Below are 23,954 nucleotides of genomic sequence, written 5' to 3' on the forward strand. Positions count from 1 at the left end.
ATGCAATTTAAAATACATAAATGGTCATTATAAGGCATTTCTAACAACATAAAATATAACGTGATTTTGCAAGAATTGTAATCAGGCGCTAAAAACAATACCCATTAGTAATTGAACCAATAAGATCACTCTGGGTCCTAATGGAGACCCGATTCCGGGTGGGGACTGGATTTCTCATGACAAGATCGACTAAAATAATTAAACTGAAACTCAATGTAACTAAATATAAAAATGTGTGCAGGTTTAAACTTTGCTGTTGTTGGCTGCCACAAAAACAGAAATACACTCAAGGGGAGACACTGCAAAAACACTGTTTTTTCACGCACCTGTCAAGTTTGATATTTTTAGCTTTTTGGTTTGTCATGAAGTGTTTTTTTTTTTTTTTTCAGACCAGTGGATAGAAATATCCAAAAGATACTGTTAAGTTTTTCTTTTATAGCCCTTTATCTATTTCAATTACAATACATATTTTTAAAGGCCAAAATGAGTTTTTTCCTCTTACACTGAGCCATAAATCTCCACTTTAGTAGCACTTCCACACACCAAACTTTACATTTTTATTCCTGTTTATATCCTTAAGGATTTTACAGAGGCATTTGTTCACATATAGTTTGCTTGATTATATACAACATTTTATTCCCCAAAAATTGTGAAAATATGTTTTCTGTCTGTTGTAAGCATTTTCTGAATTATGGAATGACTAGGCAATAACTGTATTTTTTTTTTTTTTTTTTTTTTACGCTGGGCAGTGCGTCGACATGCAGGGCCATTGTGCTTCATTGTGCTCACTACTGTCCTATCAATAAAAGGCAAAAACGCCAAAAAAGAAATCTTTAAGAAAGTATATATTTGAATAACCTACTACTGGGATTCTAAAATGTGCATTAGATTGACACTTTACTATCCCATGAGGCCACAGGAGAGGATTTAGCTGGTAGGTCATGTGAAAAATGGCTGAATTATTACCCACGTTCATACTATATAAAAAATACTTTTTAATGGTTGTATAATTCAAACTCAAATGTAGTACCTACTTAGTACACAATTTGGGATGCACAGTTTGTACTTTATGTCTTTAGTTTAGGGAAAGAACTACTCTCATAAAGCATAGCGAATGAGTTTCATTTAATTAATATTATGAAGAAATAAAAAAGTATTCGTTTAAAGCTGTTAGTTGTATCTATATAAACTATACATTTTTAATTAATTGCAAAATATTCATATATACAGAAATATTTTTGAGACTGACTCCATTATGACATTGGCTGTGCTTTATGGAAATGGGCAGAGCGACTGTTATTATTGGTGGAATTTTTCTGTGCAGCATTATGGGTAATGTAGTTTTTAACCACAAATTTCACTAATAAATGTGATTATTTTAAAAATATTAAATCAAAATTGATGGGTTTAACAAAAGCTTTACCATTGATTAACAACCTCGGAGCTCACAGCAGAGCTGTCTTTAACGATTTTTAAATTATTGATAAAAATCCATTTCCCTATGGAGAAAACCAATGGAGTTTTTACTTCCGTAACCCGACTACTGCGCTCTATGGGAGCAGCTGCAGCGAAAGAAGTTTCATCAGATTCCTTTAAACGCACCATGCAAATGCTGACTAACACTCTGAATGATGATAATTAGCTTCACTTGTAGCACCAAAGGAAAGACTGCAGTCTCATACAAATGAGGCAGTACAAGGGACGTGGGATGTGGGAAGAATTTTAAGTGTCATACTTGAATTCATGATTCAGTGGACAAACTGAGCATTGTTTGTAGTATATTACAAACAGTGTAACATATCAGTCAAAAACAATCAAATCAATTTATTTTCTTTTCTTTTTTTTTTGGATAAATCTAATGCGACTACTTTCTCTACTTTGCTAGGTTTAGTCACAGAATATTGCTGAATGACAATGATTCTTTAAGGAGAAAATCAATATAGAGTCTAACACTGTCCACCCACTTTTCAGCAGCCTTTCTTCCAGAAGTATTTTAAAAGTCTTTAAAAGTTTTAAGCCATGAACCAAACCAACCAGATGTGAGGTGAATCACAACAATACAAACTTTTATTTTTGACTGGTTTTTGAAATTGTAAAACAACAACAGCAAAATAGCTACAATCCCATGATGTATTGTGAATGATAAAATCTAACTTTAATCTATAAAACTACTGATTTAAAGATATTGATTATATATATATATACAGAAATATTTTGTGTTTTTTGCATAATATGCATATTAACGCATAGAAATATTAAAAAAATGCCATTCTGATATTTTATAACCCACCAGGATCATGGGTATTGTAGTTTTTCCACCAGTAATTAAACTGATCAAAAAAACTGATTAAAATCAATAAAAAAATTTTGGAGAACTTTAATTGTTGGTTACTATCAGGTTGTGAAAAGACTTTCAACCCTAGCTTAGATTTAACGACCTCATGTTTTTGTTCATTCCCATGTTTTGCAGAACCAAAGCCCACATTCTGTCAGAGTCATTCTGCCAAATCTTTTGAAATCTCAGTCAGAGAGTCTTTACATATCTCACAATGCTGTCCATACCCTTTCGAGAAGATTGAAATGTCAACCAGCCCTGGTTGAAGAAACTGATGATCCCGTGGAAGCCATCAAATAGATGCTCCCACGTGACCTCCACTCCTGCATCCCTTAGTCGCTTAAGGAACAGAATCCCATCATCCCTCAGCACATCAAACTCACAGGTCAAGACGAAGGTGGGCGGCGCAAGGCGAAGAACATCATTCTCAGCTAGCAAAGGGGAGATCTCTGGATCCAGCCCCTGTTTGATGACGTGATAGGCATCAGCATCATGGCTTGTGGTAACCTGCGGACTTGCTCCCTTTCTGAACTGAGGTGGAAGATTATCTGGATCCAGCCATTTCTTATAGCGAAGTTTTAGCTCGACAGGAACATGCCTGCCTTCCAGAATCTGCTGGCTCACAGAAGTATTCCCATTGAGGTAATGCAGGAAAAAGAACACTGTTCGGTCTCTGAACAATATGGGCACAGAGTGGTTCTGCTGGTATGAGGGCAGGTGGAAATCTGCCATCTGCAGTGCCGGGTAGATGAGAACCTGGGCACAGGGAGATGGCAGATGACCATCCTGTGTCTTCGACAGCCTCTGGCAGAGAGCGGCTGCCAGGTTCGCTCCTGCGCTGTCCCCACCAACTGCCACTCTGCGTGGGTCCACCCCGAAATCGGTTGCCGCTATTGACAGGAAGTGGCGAGTCACGACCTCACAGTCGTCCAGCTGGGCAGGGTACCTGTGCTCGGGGGCCAGACGGTAACTAAACATGGGAAACAGAGAAGGAGGGAAAATTAAACTGGCCAAAATTTCACTTGATTTATACATAAAGTATGCCAAAAGTAAGCTAACCCAACAGACACAACTGTGGTGTCACTCTCCAGTGATATATACTGACACACTTCATCATATTCATCTGTGGAAGAGCAAACAAAGAACAAACATATTAAATTATCAGCTTTTCACAGTATTTCACTGTTTCTTTGAGTGTATACAATGCCTTGCAAAAGTATTTATACCCCTTCATTTTTTTTCACGTTTTGTTGTGTTGCTGCCTCATGTTAAACTGTTTTAAATTACTTTTTTTTCACATCAATATACACTTCTTGTGCCATAATGACAAAGCAAAAACAGAACTGTCACAACTTCATTAATTTATTTTTTTTAAAATCTCATTGCAATTACATTGCTTAAGTATTCATACTCTTAACTCAGTTGATGCAACAAGATTTGCTCATCAATATTTGACAATTATTTGCCATTCTTCGCCTCACCTCTCCACCTCTAAAGCTCTGTCAGCTTGGATGGGGTCTGCCAGACATTTTCAGGTTTCCCCAGAAATGTTTGATTGGGTTCAAGCTCAGGCTGTGGCTGGGCCACTCGAAGACATTCACAGAGTTGTCTTTAAGCCTCTCTTGCTGTGTGCTTAGGTTCATTGTCCCATTGGAAGGTGAACCTTCTGCCCAATCTGAGGTTCTGGATGCTCTGGACTGGGTTTTCATTAAGACTATCTCAATATTTTGGTGCATTGAGCTTTTCAGTCCCTGCCGCTGAAAAACAACCTCACAGCATGAGGCTGCTACCAACACACTTTACTTTGGGATGGTACTCTGCAGGTGATGAGCAGTGCCTGGTTTTCTTCAAACATGATGCTTGGAATTGAGGTTTATCGGACCACAGAAGCCCACATCGGTGAAATGTTGCAGTGATGTTTGTCCTTCTGTAAGTTTCGCCCATCTGCATTTATGATCATGGAGCTAAACTATAGTGACCATCAGGTACTTGGTCACCACCACTCTAGCCAAGGTCAATTGCTCAGTTTAGCCAGGAGGCCAGCTCTAGGAAGACTTGTGGTTGTTTCAAACTTCTTCCATTAAGGGTAACGGAGACTACATGCTTCTTTGAACTTTCAATGCAGCAGAATTTTTTCTGAACTCTTCCCCAGATGTTTGGCTTGGTGCAATCCTGTCTCTGAGCTCTACAGGCAGTTTTTTTTTTTTTTTACCGCAGGGCTTGGTTTTTGCTTTGATATGCATTTTAAGCTGTTAGACATATTATTAAGACATGTACCTTTCTAAATCATACCCGTTCAGTTGAATTTGCCACAGGTTAACTTAATTTATTACACGGCTCTTTGGAATGCTTGATTCTGATTGGTCAGTTGAGACATTTGCAGGTTCGTTCTTTTCAAATAATCACCGCTCCAAAGTAATAACGCATAGCCGGTACTACTTGTATGTTTAAAATCCCTCCGTGCCAACAAAGATTACCGTTTGGCACCATCTTGTGACAAACACTGGACAACCACAATTAACAATGGAAAATTTCGACATTAATCTATTTAAATTGTCTTACTAACGTACATAGTTTGAATGTTAGTCACGTGGTACTATATCGTTTCGCGGAAGGATAAAAATGTTAATTTAAAACAAATATGCCAATAAAAGGTTTCAAATTCATATTCATGTCCAGTTTTTTTCCTTATGTGGCAAGTAGCCGTGTAATAAGCGGGATAATGTACAGGCAGCCTGTAGTTATCGCGAAATAAGCCCCTTCAGTGTGATACAAGACCCTCCGCTTCGCGACCCTCTTATTTCTGCGATAACTACCGGCTGCCTGTACATTATCCCTTACTTGAAGTGTAGTAACATCTACAAGCAAAATTTCAACTGTCCCAGGTATGAATACTTATGCAATTAAATAATTTAAGTTTTTTATTTTTAATAAATTTGCAAAGATGTTAAAAAACTGTTTTTTGCTTTGCCATTTTGGTTTATGGAGTGTAGACTGATGTGGGGGAAATAGTAATATAAAGCAGTTTAACATAAGGCAGCAACATAACAAAAAGCAAAACAAATGAAGGGGTATGAATACTTTTGCAAGGCACTGTATATTACCTATAGACCCAAACATCCAGCCGCCACCATGAAAAAACACCAAGCCCCTTTTTTTCTCTCCTGAAGCAGCTGTAGGCTCATACACCCTCACTGGAACTCCACTGAAGGTCAAGTCCTTAATACGAAGGCTGGAGGGCACTGGCCTTTTGCGGCCCATAATACGACATCTGCACCATCGTATAAAATCCATCTGATGGCACAGCCCCAATCGTCCCAGAATCTGGCCCTAAAGGTGGTTTGAAGACAAAAGAGACTCGTTAACAATGATTGGCCAATTTATAATACTCACGTGCCATTAAATGTGCCATTCACTGGGTGAAGAAGTCCACTTGGACATTTGAATTCTGTACTCATATTCCAAGATAAGAATAACGGCTCATATCTCTTTATCATGCCCTTGAGAGAATATTAAGCTAGTGGCTAAAGAAAAACCCTGCTATACTCAGTTTTAATACATTACATATCAGTGAAGAGGTATTAAATTACTGAGGTGGATTTGTAACGAGCACTGTTGTAATATTAAACAATTCTTTGTGTTAAAACAGTCAGAATATAAAACACAAACAGTACAATTTCACTGGATATTCTCATATTAAATATTAAACATATAAATAATACTTTATTTAATCAACACAAACAGCATTAAAAACTCACCACAATGCTTATCCCCACATACACACAATGAATCATGCGTAGTTTCCCAGGACTAGCAATTCCAGGAGGAGTATTTAACTTTCTCAGCTCGAAGTACACTGGGACAACTACCAATAAACAGAAAACAGCAAAAAAAGCTGCAAATACAATAAGCAGAATTGCAATTCCTGTGTACATGGTTGCTTCAATGTGCTGCATGCACAGCAATAAGTGTTCAAAATACATGTTCCCTCCCCTTTATAGTGCAGGCACAAAGTCAAGTAGTGCCAGGGTTGCCAAGTCTACGAGTTTCGCATAGAACTAGGGTAGATCACTAGAGTGCGGATTTGTTTGTTTTTTACCCCAGAAGACATTTATATTAGATTTTAATGTACTTTTTAACCAACAAGCCAATTTTCTGCTAAGTAAAACTTCTTCATGTAGACTAGAAGTGTTAGTTGTAATACAGTTCAAAGTTCACAAAATAGTGTCAGCAGAAACAAGGTAACTAGGGTAACAGCCATAGTAAAAGCATATGGCACTGTGCACATTTATACTATAAGTAAATGAAACATTTGACCAAAGTACAAATGAAATCTGCCAACCCTGACTAATGCCCACTAGGTGTGTTCTAACTGACCAGATAACACATTAGCTAATTAGTAATATCAACAATGCACATGAAAATATGCTGGCTGAATGTTTACATAAGAGATAACTGATGGCGGCACGGCTTTAGAGAAGACAAAACACTGCATATTCATCAACTGGAAACTAACTTAGTTCCTTTAATCCTATTACTAATGCAAATACACATGATAAAACTATCTTCCATTACAGGCAATGTTTGCGCTGTGGCCACCACTGAGAATACATCAGATTTGTTTAGTGAACTTTCACTGTCGATCTGTAGATGGCAGTGACACTCTAACTGAAAAGAGAAAGCCTTTTTGTTCATCATCTTCATGCTGTTATATTTCCACAACAAAATGTGGAAGAAACCTCACAATCAAATAAAAACAGAATAATGGTTCTACAATATTCTGCATTAACTCTGAAACTGACTCAGCATCTGTGATTTTGGGTCTGCTTTTGATCAACAGATTCAGAAATGGCCAAATTTAAGTTAAACATGCTTTTTTCCCCACACCAGACAACCATTAAACCTTCTCTGAGAGTTGCTGGGCCATTACTAAGAGGCACGGCATAGGACAAAGCAGTCTTTGTGAGGCTGCATTTTGACCCAGTCCGGTGTGAGCAGCCCTCCATTCAGCTTTTAAGTAGTCGAAGCAGAGGCCAGGCTAAAAATCACAGTCTGGAATCTCCACAGCGGCTCCTGGGTTTACTGCGTTTAAGAGCCATTTAGAAAGGTATCCATGTTCTGGAGGTGCACTGGTCTGCAGGAATCCTTCCTGAGTCTGAGCACTTTGGACTAAAAAGAGCAACAGGAAACACAAATGTAACATACATTACATATTGAAAAGCTGACATGGAAAATAACTGATTACAATTAGTAAAATTGTGACACTGGGCCACAAAACCGGTCTTAAGTAGCACGGGTATAAAATTATAGATTTTTCTTTTATGCCAAAAATCATTAGGATATTAAGTAAAGATCAAGATCATGTTCCATTAAGAAAAGTTCCTACCGTAAATATATCAAAACTTATTTGTTGATTAGTAATATGCATTGCTAAGAACTTCAGTTGGACAACTTTAAAGGCGATTTTTCAATATTTTGATATTTTTGCACCCTCCGATTCCAGATATTGAAATAGTTGTATCTCGAGCAAATATTGTTCTATCCTAACAAACTATACATTAATGGAAATCTTATTTATTTAGCTTTCAGATGATGTATGAATCATCTGAAAGCTAAAATGAGTGACAGGAATATTGAGAAAGTTTCTGTCTATTTTGTTGTTGTTGTTTGTCTGTTTTGTAAAGAAACCCTTCAAAAATGATGTCTAGATCCAATTTGTAGAACTATTCTTCTTTTGATGTAACAAATATACAATCCATTATAACATACTGTAACTGTTGTAAACAAGCCCACCCACTTGTTTACTGTGCAGGGGACAAAACAAACCCTCCTATGCAAAACAGACATTCATAAAATGAATTTAAATCGTTTAATACTTAATATACTTTCAGTTCATATAAATGTGTCTTGTTAAACCGGTTCATTTTCCCCCGTCAGTTCAACAAATCCTGTCGTGTTGACACTTGTGCTAGTTGGCAGCATTTAACAGAACGTTGTGTTTTGTTCGTGAACGAATCTTTGTTTGAATCGATCGTTTTATGTGAAAGAGTCATTTGAACAACCCACAGAATGGACACGGGTTTGTTGTTTGAGTCTGACTCCAAGAGGCACTGAACAAGACTCTTGAACATTAATGTACTTAACTGAATTATCTCGTTTGTGTACAAAATTCTGTGGACATAGTGAACGAATCGTTTGTACAGTTAATCAAATAATTCACAACAAGAAGAGAAAAGGGACAGAGACGAATATGAATATGCCAAATTGACTGAGCATACACAATTAAAAAGACGTAGGTCCGTTATTCATAAACTCATCATTTATTCATAAACTCATTTTTACTTTTTTTCTCTATTTCAGCCCAGCAGCAGACAAAGTATAGGCTGTTGTCATTTGTGAAAAAGCAGATATACATGAGCAAATTTATATTTATATTTAATACAAGATAACAGTCGAGCCGAACCTGCATAATTGTGCGCTGAACGAATCATTTTAGTGAACCGATTCCAACGATTCGAATCACTGGAATGAATCGAAATCCCCACCACCAGTTACAATAAGCACAGGTTGAAAGACAACGAAATTGCCTGTGGCACCACTTCTGGGGGAGGGGACTTAGCCGTCATAAAGAAACCCTCACGCCAACGTTTGATAAAGCAATACTTCTGTCAGTCCTCCAGCTGTCAATCAAGATAAATGGTCTCTTTAAAACCCCTATCAGACCCGAGGTATCGTCATAGTTGGATTCTGGCCGCTGTCAGTAGCTACAGGACTCCGTCTCCGGTGCAAAGCAGCAGCGCACACTTGTCGCAGCGAGAGCTCCGTGGAGAAAGAGTTTGTGTGGAATAAAGGTGCGCAAAATGACAGATATTCCGCCGAGGCGCACATAAACTGCGTTGGATTGTGGCAGATAGATGCATTTCACTCTATTTAGTGTCCGTCAACTTTGCAAAATAAGGCGAATTGCATTATCCACTCCTATAAAATAGGAGTAAAGGTGATCGCTCCGAGCAAGGATTCAATTAGTTCAGCAATTGTTCCAGGCGAGAACTGAGATAAGCGGATACTGAGACGGAGTGAAATGGATCTGAAGGCGCTGGGCTGCGTGGTGCTCTTACCTATTCAGATACTCTACTATATTGTCAAAGCGACCGTGTGCTGGTTCTTACCGAGCAGGCGGAGAGATCTGACCGGAGATGTGGTGCTTATCACGGGTGGAGGACGGGGCATCGGCCGTCACCTGGCTAAGGAGTTCGCCGCGCGTGGAGCTAAAAAGGTAAACATGACTTGTTATTACCCATGGTTATATGGCTTTCTCATATTGCGTAATATTTCAATTCAAAACTTTCAGTGAGTGTAGTGTTAGTCTGTCTTTGTCTTTCTGATTGCAAAGTATAAGTGATGTCAAAACTATCAGTCAAATTGCTCAGTTTCATTTGGCATATAAAACACGAAATATCGAAATAACAGTTATTACTACAAAAATATTTAATTATATACAATGATGCAACGTTAAAGAAACGTCTGTCATTATATAACATGTCTGTCTTACCCTTTTATTTATTTTATTTTATTTTAAATTACCAGTGTCCACCAAAATACAATACAAAATATATGTGACCCTGGACCACGAAACCAGTCATAAGGTTAAATTTTACAAAACTTAGATGTATACATCATATAAAAGCTCAATAAATAAGCTTTTTATTGATATATGGTTTGTTAGGATAGAACAATATTTGGCCGAGATACATCTATTTGAAAATCTAGAATCTGAGGGTGCAACAAAATCAAAATACTGAGAAAATTTGTCCAAATTAAGTTCTTAATGCATATTACTAATCAAAAATTAAATTTTGATATATTTATAGTAGGAATTTTACAAAATATGTTCATGGAACATGATCTTCATTTAATTTCCTAATGATTTTTGGCATAAAAGAAAAATCGATAATTTTGACCCATGCAATGTATTTTTGGCTATTGCTACAAATATACCCCAGCGACTTAAGACTGGTTTTGTGGTCCAGGGTCACATATTTTAAGTGTGAGAAGCTTTCAGAATCTTGCTGTAATTTAATATGGAGTAAAATCTAAATAGTTCAAAAATTTATTGCACCATCTTAAACATTACTGAGTAAGAATATTGATTTGATTAAAACATTTGTACAGTGTAGCTGTACTGTAATAATCATGTGCAAACTGTGTATCATGGTAATCCACACTGACACAAATCATTAGCCTAGTAACGGATGCGTTTGTTTTGTTTTGCAAAGTATCAGTCTGTATGGGCTACTCCTCTCCCTAGGGACATACCATGCCCTGTTCATAAACCCATTGTCTCAACGGTGCACAGGTCATGACCCTTACGGTCAACAGACCAATCAAAATGTAGAGCTTGAAGCCAATGTCTGGTTCAACTTGTAATACAAACTGGGTCAACTAACAAACAGCTATTTTGAGGAAAAACATCTTTTAAACTAAGCTCTCATATTTCGATTATTACAGCAGTCTGGGTGGAAAAACCCTCTAGAGAGTCCAGTGGAGCAGAAGTTCACAGTGCCAGTGCCAACTTTGACCTTGGCCAATGCTTGGATGATTAAGGCATCTTTTTTGTCCTATGAATTTTCACTGTATTATGAGCTCCATCTGAAGTATTGAATAGCTTAATTAAATCTCTCACGTTGGCAGAAGCATAATGTTTTCGTGTCTCAGCAGTCCAATTGCAAAGCACAATCTAATGAAATGAGACTGTGTGCTAAAAGTCAAGAGCTGGGAAGAAATGTGTCAGCTGCCTTACCCACCCAAGACATTGCATTATAAATAGACCCAGTGGCCCAACTGTAATAAACAGAGCTTAATAACTTCTGTAACCACAGTGACAGGGGCCCCCATGCTTGGCGGCATTACACCCAGGGCTTTACTTTGATTTACACACATTTCCCCCCAGAGAAGCTTGTGTGCATGGGGCTAAATAAAAAGCCATCATAAAAGTCGCAACGCAAGCCTCACACAGTAAACAATTCGGAGACCTTAGATCCCTGAATGCTCAGCGACACAACTCCCCTTTTACATGGGCCCAGGGCAAAGGTCTTTGAAAGAAGCAGCTTTGCAGCAGTACGTTAAAGGAAGCCACTGTGCTTGTCAACACCCTGTTGTTAGCCATTGTCAAGGTGTGAAGGCTTTGGAAGAGACACCTGCAGTGGCTATCTTCACAGTTAGCCCATTCTTAAGGAATGCTAAAAAGGCATGAATCATAAATGCACAGGCCCAGATTTAACTTGACCGCTAGGTGGGGGTTGTAATTTTCCAGAAAGAAGCCATTTATTATGGCATCCAAGAGGCCAGCAAGTCCTCACTGCATGGTAATTTAACACTGGAAATATTTTGCGAGAATTATGTCATCGCCTTCTAACCAAACCCTAACAATGATTTGGAGAACCAAGAAAAATAAAAAACACAAATTCTGGAGCTCTTGAAAAAATAAAGGTTATTTATTGGCATCTATAGATCCATGGAACATTTCCATTGCACAAAAGGTTCTTTATAATGGAAAAAAAAAACTTTTGGAACCTGTGTACAGAAGCACCATCATCCGTGACCATCCATGTGGTCCCATGGCTGATGGCTTAAGGAAGTGTGAAGGAAGTGAGCCCTATGTAAATTGCTTTCTGTATGTGTATGAGCTGGGGGGAGGGTGGCAGGGACCATACAGCTCCCAGCTGGGCAGTGCCCTGTGGCTGACCCTTCTGTCTCCACACTAATTAGACAGCGGCAGGCGACTGCCTCCTGAACTCCTTGTGCCCCCGTCCACATGAGCAAAGTGGATGGTGCAAAGCAGCTCATGTATTTCACCGAATGCTCCTTCGCAATGGCTTCAAACACAGAGTGCTCATCATTTGTGTTTATCTTTAAGGAAACCCAATGTGTCCTCACAGGACTGGATTAAGCACGGTTTGTTTGCTCCTTATTTTCGCATATTATATGGTAATGCAGTGCACTCAGCCATTGCTACTCTAAGGACTTGAGTGATAAGACTTGCTAATGTGATGTGTGCAGATGAAGCTCATAGTGGGATTGCATTGGAGACCACCTTGTGAGCTCTTGTTCTCTGACAGAAATATCAAGATTGTTGTGAAATCCTATTATAAGCTTAATCAAGACCTTCCCGGTAATTAGCTCAAAGCACACCCATACAAAAACACACAGGCAGGTTTATCAAATAAACGTCCATTAGGCCAAAGAGGTGAAACCACCTGCAGATCCGACCATCTATGGCCTAATTCATCACTGATAGGGACCACAGAGATTGCCTTCAGGTTAATTAGAATTGCTAAACAGTCTTACATTTTTGGTGAGTAATGTTTTAGTATTACCCTAGAAGTTGCTCCATTTTTCCATGTAGGATTCGGCTGTAATACATGCTTAACTAAACGAACACACCACATGCTCAGAGGCTGGAAATTTCCACAAACCATTTCTCGAAAAGAGAAAAATGTAATTGGGCCAATTACAGGCAACTGTGGCAAATAAATCTGTACTATTTTTCAGTGACAACCAGCAGTGTGAATAAGGTTACTGTTCACTATTTTCAGTATTTTGCAGTCAGTTTTTGCCATTAAAAGCAAAGCTTTGTGAAAGTATAAACCTCAAACCAGACCCTGGGTTTACCTGACAACAATATTGTGGTTCCAGTAAAATTAAATGTTAATGGAGGGCAAGGCTATATCCCATTCAAAGGCCATCATTATATACAATGTCATAATGTTAGCTCTCCAGTAGTCTGTGATATACATATTCACACATATGTGATCCTGGACCACAATCACATGGGTATATTTGTAGAAATGGCCAACAATACATTGTATGGGTCAAATTATTATATTTTCTTAGGATATTAAGTAAAGATCATGTTCCATGAAAATATTTTGTACATTTTCGACCATAAATATATCAAAACTTAATTTTTGATTAGTAATATGCATTGCTAAGGACTTCATTTGTACAACTTTAAAGGCAATTTTCTCAATATTTAGATTTTTTGCACCCTCAGATTCTAGATTTTCAAATAGTCAGCTAAATATTGTCCTATCCTAACAAACCATACATCAATGGAAAGCTTTTTTATTCAGCTTTCAGATGTATAAATCTCAGTTTCAAACATGTGACAAATATGTGACTGGTTTTGTCATATATTTATTTCAGAAATCGGGACATATGCAAAAGAATAAAGTTTTATATAATGGCTATTGTATTACTAACATAAAGTAAAAAAAAAAAAAAATTATATATATATATATATATTAGATGAAAAATGCAAACAAAAAACTTGTAATCAAATTCGCTATATATATTATATTTTCTATCACCTCACCTAAACCTACACCTGACACAAAACTTTCTGCATTTTTAGATTTTCAAAAAAACTCAGTATAATAATAAGCTTATAATCTTAGTATGAATATTGAGAAAATCACATTTATCAACATCAAATGAAGTTCTTAGCAATGCATATTACTAATCAGAAATTAAGTTTTGATATATTTACGGAAGAAAATTTACAAAATGTCTTCATGGAACATGATCTTTACTTCATATTTAATTAAATTCAAGTTTATTTGTTAGCGCTTTTCACGATACAAATCATTGCAAAGCAATTAAAGTTTTTAACCAGTACACCTGTGTTACTTAAGACTGATTTTGTGAATATATATTTTTATATTCATATTTTTCCAAATGAGGGAGGTTTGGTCATTTTTGCCAACTTCTGGAGCAATTTCTCCCAAAAGGATAGTTGACCTATGTGCACACACACAATTATGAGCTTGTTGAAGCAGAAAATTGCTGGGTCCGTATGCCCAGCAGGCTGTGTAATCTCTATGAGAACTGTCTGTAAGAGATGATGAGGCAGCATCACTGATTTCATTACCTTTCCTTGACCTCTCAGACTGACAAATCTAATTGACCAATCACTGCCCCCCATGTTCCCTGTCCCAGCCAATCCACTTACACAGGCATCTCTCCTAATCCTTCTCCAAACTAATAGTGGCCCGTGAAAAACAACCACACTGTTCCTTCAATGAAAAGGACTCTTCTGTTCATACCCATCTACTGAGTTTCATATATTGGTGTTGTAATAACAATATATACCAGTATATTTCTCCTAGTCCTCATATACAGTTCCAAGTAAATGTGTTTTTAATTTAAAAAGGACATACTGAAATACAATAACAGATTATCGTCATGACTCATGCTTTCTGTGTCAAAAGTTTTGGCATGAATTATAGGCCACATATCCTCTTGTGTTTACTAGTAAACACCCACATTGAAGAACACAAGTCATGATAAATTAGGTAAAATACTGTTAAAGCACAACAACTGACAACATGAAATACTTTCAGCCAAATTGAATCTACTTTGAATTCATGACTAAGTACTTATCTGCGCTGTTGAGCAGTGACGTATTATGGTTTTGCTTTCAGACAGATGATTTATGGCCAATATGACAGACCACATCACGCTTTGTAGACCTTTATGTTCCTTGTCAGTTTTCTGCACTGCTCCACCTTTGACATGTGGTCCCTATCTCTTAACAGCTAATCCTGTGGGGCCGGACGGAAAAATGTCTGAAGGAGGCATGCGAGGAGATCGCCCTCATGGGGACTGAGTGCCATTACTTTGTTTGCGATGTGGCCAACAGAGAAGAAGTTTACAAGCAAGCCAAGGTTGTCAGAGAAAAGGTATGCCCCATAATATCATACCCTGAGGAGTTTCTTAATTAAGATTGTAATAAGATTAGTTCAAACTGGTTGGTTCTAATAACCTCTAATAACCCCAGTGCTGGCTTTGTCTCAACTCCACCCCCATAGCCTGGATAGAGATTACACCTCACTTTAAATGTCTGGGTTAGATAAGGCCCAGCAGTATGGCGGAGCTAACTAGCCATGAAAGCGAACTAAAGGATATTTTTGGAAAGAATATCTCACAGTGGATCTTTTTATTATAGGTGGGAGATGTTACCATTCTAGTAAATAACGCTGCAGTGGTGCATGGGAAGAGTTTGCTCGACAGTGATGATGATGCTCTTCTGAAGTCACAGCACATCAACACAATGGGACAGTTTTGGGTAAGTGTTTAAGTTGCATAAATATGAAAATGTAAATATGACAAAAATAAAATGTTGTTTAAATTAACCTGGCATTGTATATTGCGATTATTGTTGGCTTTATGACAAATACAGTTCAGTTTTGGATAAAAGTGTCTGCTAAATGCTAAATAAACGTACATTTAAATGTTATAGTTTTGCCTTGGTGACTAACTAAATAGTTTATAGGAGAAAAATTTACAGATAATTTACTCACCCCCTTGTCATCCAGGATGTTCATGTCTTGCTTTCTTTAGTCGTATAGAAATAATGTTTTTTAAGGAAAACATTTCAGGATTTCTGTCCACATAGTGGACGTCTATGGTGCCCCCGAGTTTGAACTTCCAAAATGCAGTGTAAATGCAGCTTCAAAAGGCTCTTAACGATCCCAGCCGAGGAAGAAGGGTCTTATATAGTGAAACGGTCGGTTATTTTTCGAAAAATGTAAAAAGACAATTTATATAAAAAAGACAATTTATATACTTTTTAACCTCAAATGCTCGTATCGTCTAGCTCTGCATGCACTCTGGGTATTCCGGTTAATGACAGTTAGGGTAGGTAAAAAAACTCCCATCTCATTTTCTTCTCCAACTTCAAAATCGTCCTACATTGCTGTTTTACTTTTCTTTTTTGCACGTTCACTTTGTAAACACTGGGTCGGTACTTCTGCAGCGATGTAGGACGATTTTGAAGTTGGAGGAGAAAATGAGATGGGAGTTTTTTGACGTACCCTAACTGTCTTGAACCGGAATACACAGTTGACGCATTTAGGCCCTTTGAAGCTGCATTTAAACTGCATTTTGGAAGTTCAAACTCAGGGGCACCATAGACGACCACTATGTGGAGAGAAATCCTAAAATGTTTTTCTCAAAAAACTATTTTTTACGACTGAAGAAAGACAGACATGAACATCTTGGATAACAAGGGGGTGAGTAAAGTATCTGTCAATTTTTGTTCTGGAAGTGAACTTCTCCTTTAAGTTTAACTGAAATACTAAAATGACTAAAACAAAAACAAAAAAAAACAAGTGAAAAGTAAATTATATTTAGTAAAAACAAATAAAATGACAAAAGCACTTTATTTTTTTAGAATTGCAAAAAAATGAAAACTGAAGATATAAAAATAAAAGCTAATTCAAAACCTGAGCTAATACTATAATAGTATATAATCCCAAAAATACCATTGGTCTGATTCAAATCAATAGCAGGGCTTAATTTCTGCTTTAAATGATGATCAGGTTGGCTTATGTTAGGCCAGTGTAAGTCTTTTAAAGCTAAAATGTACATTTTGTACCAAAATTCAAAAAAACATCCCTAATCTGCTATTGATTAAACAAATTATTGGTAAATTGTTGGTAAAACAGTCCACACGGCCAAACACACATCAGTGGTGGAGTTAATGTTGCTATGTTCGACTAAAACAAACAATGTTCTAATAGCACAACAGAACACATCAAAATGGGTTATAACAAAGTATTATAGCTTAATAACATAATTTACTTATTAGGTTATGTAACAACTGACAGTTTTCATCATCTGCCTTCCAAATTCCCACTTCCAGGGGTTTAATTTACCTTTTAAAAATCCTTTCATCCACAGACCACAAAAGCCTTCTTGCCTCGTATGCTGGAACTGCAAAACGGCTACGTTGTGTGCGTCAACTCCATCCTGTCTCTGTCGCCCATCCCTGGTGCTATAGACTACTGCACTTCTAAAGCATCATCACTAGCCTTTATGGAAAGCCTCACTCTGGGATTGCTGGAGTGTCCGGGGGTGGGCTGTACCACCGTCCTGCCGTTCCACACCAACACTGAAATGTTTCAGGGCATGAGAGTCAGGTGAGCTGAAGGAGACAGGAAAAATGATTTAAAAACCTCACTCATATAGACAGCTTTTCCAGTAAATGTTTTAACGGATCAAATCAGTTCCACCCTACATTTTATTTTGATTATCCTGTTTTAACTGGCAGTAAGTCACATTACAGAAGTACAATGTGTTGAACCATCATTTCAAGTACTTTGACGTCAGCGTCAAATCAAAATTGATCCTATTTACTTTGTTAATGCGTAGTTTTGGTCAATTTTGAATGATTAATCAGTACATGTCCAAAAACAATTTTCTTCATAAGCTTTAATCAGAATGCAATAACTTGGTTTTCATCCAAAACAACTTCACTTTTCTGTTGACATCACATCACACAGACTTTTTTTTTTTTGTTATTAAAGGGTTAGTTCTCCCAAAAATGAAAATTCTGTTATTAATTACTTACCCTCATGTCATTCCAAAAACATAAGACCGAACACAAATTAAGATATGTTTGATGAAATCCATGAGCTTTCTGACCCTGTGTAGACAGCAACACAACCTACATGTTCAAGGCCCAGAAAGGTAGTAAGGACATTGTTAAAACAGTCCATGTGACATCAGTGGTTCAACCTTAATTTTATGAAGCTGCAAGAATAGTTTTTGTGTGCAAAGAAAAAAATAATGACTTTATTCAACACTTTCTTGTCTTGTGTGTCAGTATTCAATGAATGTCTGACCTTTCTTGGCCTTGAACGTGTCAGATATGTTGCCATCCACGCAGGGTCAAAAAGCTCTCAGATTTCATCAAAAATATCTTAAAGGAGAAGTTCAGTTCCAGAACAAAAATGTACAGATAATTTACTCACCCCCTTGTCATCCAAGATGTTCATGTCTTTATTTCTTCAGTCGTAAAGAAATAGAAATTTTTGAAAACATTTCAGGATTTCTCTCCATATAATGGACTTCTATGGTGCCCGCAAGTTTGAACTTCCAAAATGTAGTTTAAATGCAGCTTCAGAGGGCTCTAAACAATCCCAGCTGAGGAAGAAGGGTCTTATCTAGCGAAGTGATCGCTTAATTAAAAAAATAAATAAATAAATAAAAAATTACAATTTTCAAAAACGCTCGTCTTGTCTAGCTCTGCGTGAACTCTGTGTATTCCGGTTAGGACAGTTAGGGTATGTCGAAATACTCCCATCTCATTTTCTCCTCCAAATTCAAAATCATCTTACATCGCTGTTTTACCTTTTTCGTAAAGGTTGTTTGACCCTCCTTGCACGTTCACTTTGTAAATACTGGGTCGGTACTTCTGCAGCGATGTAGAAAATGAGATGGGAGTTCACGCAGAGCTAGATATGAGCATTTGAAGTTAAAAAGTATAAAAATGTTACATTTTTCGAAAATAACCGATCGTTTCGCTAGATAAGACCCTTCTTCCTCAGCTGGGATTGTTCAGAGCCCTTTGAAACTGCATTTAAACTGCATTTTGGAAGTTCAAACTCGGGGGCACCATAGAAGTCCTCTATATGGAGAGAAATCCTGAAATGTTTTCCTCAAAAAACAATTTCTTTACATCTGAAGAAAGAAAGACGTGAACATCCTGGATGACAAGGGGGTGAATAAATTACATGTACATTTTTTGTTCTGGAAGTGAACTTCTTTAAGGGTTTCGAAGATGAACAAAGGTCTTACAGGTTTGGAACGACATGTGGGTGATTAAATAATGACAGAATTTTCATTTGTGGGAGAACTTTTCCATTTAAAACAGTCCCAAATGACTGTTTACAATTCCACAACTGTATATATTTGTGTAACAATCAATAAAAACCAAGTGTATTTAACTGTGGTTTTTCTCTGCAGGTTTCCACAACTCTTCCCTCCTCTAAAGCCAGAGGTGGTAGCCCAAAAAACAGTGGATGCTGTGAGGACCAATACAGCCTTTGTTTACTTACCCTGGACCATGCATGCACTCGTTATCCTCAAAAGGTACAGTCTGATACTATTTACAAATACAGGTTTATTTGAAAATCAAATGCGTTTTGAAAACCTTCACTGACTTTTTGACTTTGTTTTACACAGTATGTTACCACAAAGTGCCCTTGAAGAAATCCACAAGTTCTCAGGAAGCTACACCTGCATGAATACTTTCAAGGGACGGACATGAGAGGCCTACAAATGACATTGGAGTTCCAAATGTTACATATTTTTAAAAAAAACTTTCATAGTCGAGCAAGAGCTATGGACTTCTTATGGAGTACGCACAGCTTAGCACACGGTGCCTCATTTCTAGGACCATTTGCAGGTCACCACTGTTGTTGCAGTGTTGGACAAACCTAGAATGGACAAAAAAAAGCCTCAACCGACCATTGTATTGTATGTGTACTTTAACGTTTTTAACAATCACCTTTTAACTACTGTCACTGTAAATTCAGCATCTGAATAAAAAGCAGTTTTAAAGAGAAAAGCCTTGTACTGGGATGTTTGAAAAATCAGCAGATTCCACAAAGTAAAGCTGTAGCCGGACTAGCCCCGGGCATCATTCACTTGGAAAGCCTGTGTTGTCCCACGGGGTCGACAGCAGTAAATGCCTCTTCAGCACTTCATACTCACCAACACAACAGGCTTGACCTGCTGCTCCAGCACGTGGGCTGACTCGTTCCCCCTGTCAGAAACATTCACCAAGCTGCTGGTGGAAAGAAATGAAATAAGTCAGATCTGTTTTATGTCATTTTTCTTGGTCTGGCCTCTTTTGAGAAGATACAACAAAGATGTGAGCTTGCTGTATTTTTCAAAGCAGGGTCAAGTTACCACAAACCTTTTTTAACTTTGTGTTGAAGGTTTGGCTCGATTGTAACTGTGCTTTCAAAAGTGTGTACTTTGTTCTGAGAACAAAGTTGCACAGAGACCAGGGAAAAATGGCAGTGCTTTCTTGTGATTTGCTTTATGGCAAGCTGGAAATATTTAACCACAGATCCATCCAACCACTGCTGCGGCGTTATGTAAAAAAAAAAATACACATGTGCCTTTCTAAAATTACTCCTGCAGGAAAAGTATACTGCTCTCTCTATGTGAAATGAGAGGCCGTTTACTAAAGCCTGTTGATTTAAGCATTTTAATTACATAAATTAATTACAGTAACAATAAAGCTCTCAAAAAGGATTATAAATTTAACAATTTAAAACAATTAAAAATATATTAGTTAAATAAAATGGATTTATTTATACATTTAAATATCATTACTAATCATTTAAATAGGTTAATTGTATTTAATAATTAAATGAATTAAATGCAATTTATTAAATTTAAATTATTTTCCTGACCAGTGTTGTTAAAGTAAAACTATTAAAAACTAGAAATATTGAGATACAATAAACTCAAGTTCTAATATGTGACCCTGGACCACAAAACCAGTCATAAGGGTCATTTCCCATTGATGTATGGTTTGTTAGGATAGGACAATGGCTGAGATACAACTATTTGAAAATCTGGAATCTGAGGGTGCAAAAAAATAAAAATATTGAGAAAATCGCCTTCAAAGATGTTGTAATATAGTTCTTAGCAATGCATAATACTCATCAAAAATTAAGTTTTGATATATTTACAGTAGGAAATTTATGAAATATCAAAATAATAACATGATCTTTATTTAATATCCTAATGACTTTTTGGCATAAAAGAATAATCAATCATTTTGCCCAATAAAATGTATTGTTGGCTATTGCTACAAATATACTTGTGCTACTTACAACTGGTTTTGTGGTCTAGGGTCACATTTTACTAAAACTTAAAAATACTATTAAAAAAAAACTAAACTAAAAATAAATGACAAAAGCCTAAGCTGAAAAATGAAACCACCTCTTAACATGTTAAGTACTGTGCAAACATAAAGAATTATTTCAGCAAAATAGCATTCATCCACATTTGATGTCCAAAAACCAAGTTCAATGCTCTGTGCATGTCCGAGCAATGAAAAATAAATAAAATGTGGGATCTGTCTGACCTCTGGCTGCCAGATAAACCACATAAGAATTCATATGAATCACAGTAAACCACAAGCACCTTCCTCAACAATTACAGCTATGCCGCACATCCTGAGTTTGAGTTGAAAATAAATTAGAACATGCTCAGTTAAAGGAAAAATAAGAGTCTCTTGTGGGGACTGGTTTTCATTGCCCCAGATTGGGCAGTTTGAGATACTCCAAGAAGAACGTGAAGTAGGCCGAGGGTCATGAAAATAGGGAGCTCTACATATGCAAAAGAAAAGAAGGGTTCAGACCCCAGCGGGAAGGTTCAGACCAGGGTTAGTCAAATACGAGATAAATCAGACCACAACGTAAATCATAAACCTCTTATACAGTTCTGACTGCATTCATACTCAATTGCAAAGCCTGCTTGAAATCATTAAACCATGTTTGCAATCCATCCTCAGTGATCAGACTTTGATCAGAGTCCCCATGAGCTGGAAAAAGACATGTGGAACAGAAAAACAAAACAACAAAAAAGACAATGACTTTTCCCCCACCCGCAGCAGGATTTATTATTCCCAAACACAGACGAGACATTCTTCATAAAACACATTGCTTATTAATTCCTCCTCATATGTGTATCTCCCTCAGAGAAGCCTCATAAACCATCAGAGTGAGAGTACGAATACTGATAATTCAATTCAGTGCATATCATGATGTCTCTGATCTACTCAATCCCTGCGGATTCATGAGTGGGAATCTTAATGCTGCAGGTCTGTGGTTATGCATTTATGACGGCGGTACTTTATTCTGCCGAATCTGTTTTCCATATTAGTCTGTAATCCCATTTTTTCTTTCAATACATATTTCCTGCCTCATGGATCAAGAAGGCTTATGAGGAAATTCAAAAAGCCTCAGAAATCCTAAAAAAATGCACTCTGAAAGGGCAATGTCATGGTTGATGGAATAAGAGAAAACAACATAAATCATCAAGACAAATACTTGAAACTCAAGTTTTATAGATTTTTTTCCTACACGCTTTCTTTTAAACGGTCTTAAAATGTTTTAAAAAGTAAAAAACTGTCTTTATTTAGTTGCAATTATTGTATGCGCTGTATTTAATTATTATGGTTAATCCTATTAGCTCACATTAGGATGTTCTTGATGCTTGATATCAGATGGAATTCACTGTAAATTAATTTGGGCATGATCCTGTTTTGTCGCTACGCTCCTGATTAGCACTGTTGCTAGTTCGGCACGCTGTTCATCAATCATTCAGCAGCTGATCTGACAAAATGAGACTTTTCTGACCCCCAGCAAGGGGTTGAACTCCATGCCTCAGTTGCCCTGTCTGCTGAGAATTATGGGCAACTGAGGTATGAGGTTAAAGGCCAGGCATAGTGAGTATGCTAACAGCAAGTTCTCTGCAAGGCAGTGAAGTCCTTATGCCAAGACACAAACGGTTTTATTTACAAACTTATCTTATGTTATAATTCATCAAATCCACCATTTCCATTAAATTCAACAAATCCACCAAATTTCTATTACAGTTGGGGGAAATAACATATGTGTCTACATTTAGTTTTCTAAAATTTTGGTCTGTTCTAGCACAAAGTGGTGTACAAATCTTTGCTATTTAAATAAAGTTGACTATTGTTTCAAAAGACTTGGAATAGTGTCATATGTCCAACTTCTATCATACTTTAATAGTGCTTTTATGTCTTATTTGTACCCAATAATCGGAACTGCAAAAAAAAAAAAAAAAAAAAAAGTCAGTCATACAGGTTTGGTGTAGGCCTGTCACAATTCCTTGATTCAATTTGAGTACTCAATGAAAAAAAAAAAATCTTGATTGCATTTTGCCCGTGATGAGTAACTGGCAAAATAATTGAAGTGGTGCATTCCACGGACATGAATCCATGAAAAGCATTATTAGACTGTTTTCTAAGAATGCATGATATACTAAACCCACTTAAAAATCGTAATAAAGCGTAATGATATTGTAATTTCACAAAAGCTACGATTCAATTAAATAAATATATGCAATGTAGGTTTAATATACGCGCGTGCAGGTTACGTAGGTGCGTATCGGAGTGACTGTCACAGTAAATGCTGCTCTACATGAATTGTTATCATTGAAATTTGATTGAAACAAACTCTGGTGCGATTGCTCTTTAGTGTGCTCATTTGAGCAAGTGTGAACGCTGCCATCCGAACCCTGGTGCGCACCAAACAAGCAGACCGAGACTGCTAAAAAGATGGGTCTCGTCCGCTTCAAAACAAACACTGGTGCGGTTTGAAGGCAACAAAGACCAAATACTTCTAAACGAACCAAATGCAGGAAGTAATGACAAGATGCGACACTATGCAACATGATTTCACGAAGGGAACAAGCGGTGTACCAAAACAAAATGAGCAGAGGGCAACCATGGAGCAATGAGGTGGTAAAGTGCCTTTTATAAACTCTTTGTGAGTTCACAGGTGGTGAAAATAAAATCATATACTCGCAACAATGAGCTTGCTTAGTCCAGCAGATGGCATTTGGTGTATCTGACTTAAAGCGACCCTGAGCAGACCAATCAGTGAATGGGTATTTTGATGTCATACACCCGCACTTAAAGCACTGCTTTAAAGTGTTTGGTGATATCCGTCATTTAACACAGCCAATCAGGTTGTGAATGCATCACTATGCCTTTAGGTTTGAT

The 23,954-nt window shown here is 37.2% G+C and overlaps 2 protein-coding genes across 2 annotated transcripts; one reads left to right on the plus strand and one right to left on the minus strand.

The window, feature by feature from the left end:
* Window positions 1-1,704: 1,704 nt before the first annotated feature.
* aadacl4 (arylacetamide deacetylase-like 4) lies at window positions 1,705-9,634 on the minus strand. The gene is made up of 5 exons (XM_073825859.1): window positions 9,505-9,634; window positions 6,094-7,504; window positions 5,440-5,665; window positions 3,395-3,458; window positions 1,705-3,305 (listed from the first exon to the last, which is right to left on the minus strand). Exons 2-5 carry the CDS (start codon window positions 6,316-6,318, stop codon window positions 2,525-2,527), a joined length of 1,296 nt encoding a protein of 431 aa, XP_073681960.1. The 5' UTR covers window positions 6,319-7,504; window positions 9,505-9,634; the 3' UTR covers window positions 1,705-2,524.
* dhrs3b (dehydrogenase/reductase (SDR family) member 3b) lies at window positions 8,924-19,748 on the plus strand. The gene is made up of 6 exons (XM_073825860.1): window positions 8,924-9,611; window positions 14,932-15,075; window positions 15,342-15,461; window positions 17,078-17,316; window positions 19,145-19,270; window positions 19,364-19,748. The coding sequence occupies exons 1-6, from the start codon at window positions 9,417-9,419 to the stop codon at window positions 19,446-19,448; spliced, it is 909 nt and encodes a 302-aa protein (XP_073681961.1). The 5' UTR covers window positions 8,924-9,416; the 3' UTR covers window positions 19,449-19,748.
* Window positions 19,749-23,954: the final 4,206 nt, after the last annotated feature.

This window comes from Garra rufa, chromosome 20 (genome assembly GCF_049309525.1).
Source record: "Garra rufa chromosome 20, GarRuf1.0, whole genome shotgun sequence".
Taxonomy (NCBI): domain Eukaryota; kingdom Metazoa; phylum Chordata; class Actinopteri; order Cypriniformes; family Cyprinidae; genus Garra; species Garra rufa.

Excerpts from the sequence above, each read along its gene's own strand:
- dhrs3b (XM_073825860.1), top strand. The coding sequence starts at position 9,417 with ATGGATCTGAAGGCGCTGGGCTGCGTGGTGCTCTTACCTATTCAGATA. Across the intron at positions 15,462-17,077 it reads ACACAATGGGACAGTTTTGG|ACCACAAAAGCCTTCTTGCC; the intron begins GTAAGTGTTTAA and ends TTTCATCCACAG. Across the intron at positions 17,317-19,144 it reads TTTCAGGGCATGAGAGTCAG|GTTTCCACAACTCTTCCCTC; the intron begins GTGAGCTGAAGG and ends TTTTCTCTGCAG.
- aadacl4 (XM_073825859.1), bottom strand. The coding sequence starts at position 6,318 with ATGTATTTTGAACACTTATTGCTGTGCATGCAGCACATTGAAGCAACC. Across the intron at positions 3,459-5,439 it reads CTGGATGTTTGGGTCTATAG|ATGAATATGATGAAGTGTGT; the intron begins GTAATATACAGT and ends GCTCTTCCACAG. Across the intron at positions 3,306-3,394 it reads ACCACAGTTGTGTCTGTTGG|TTACCGTCTGGCCCCCGAGC; the intron begins GTTAGCTTACTT and ends TCCCATGTTTAG.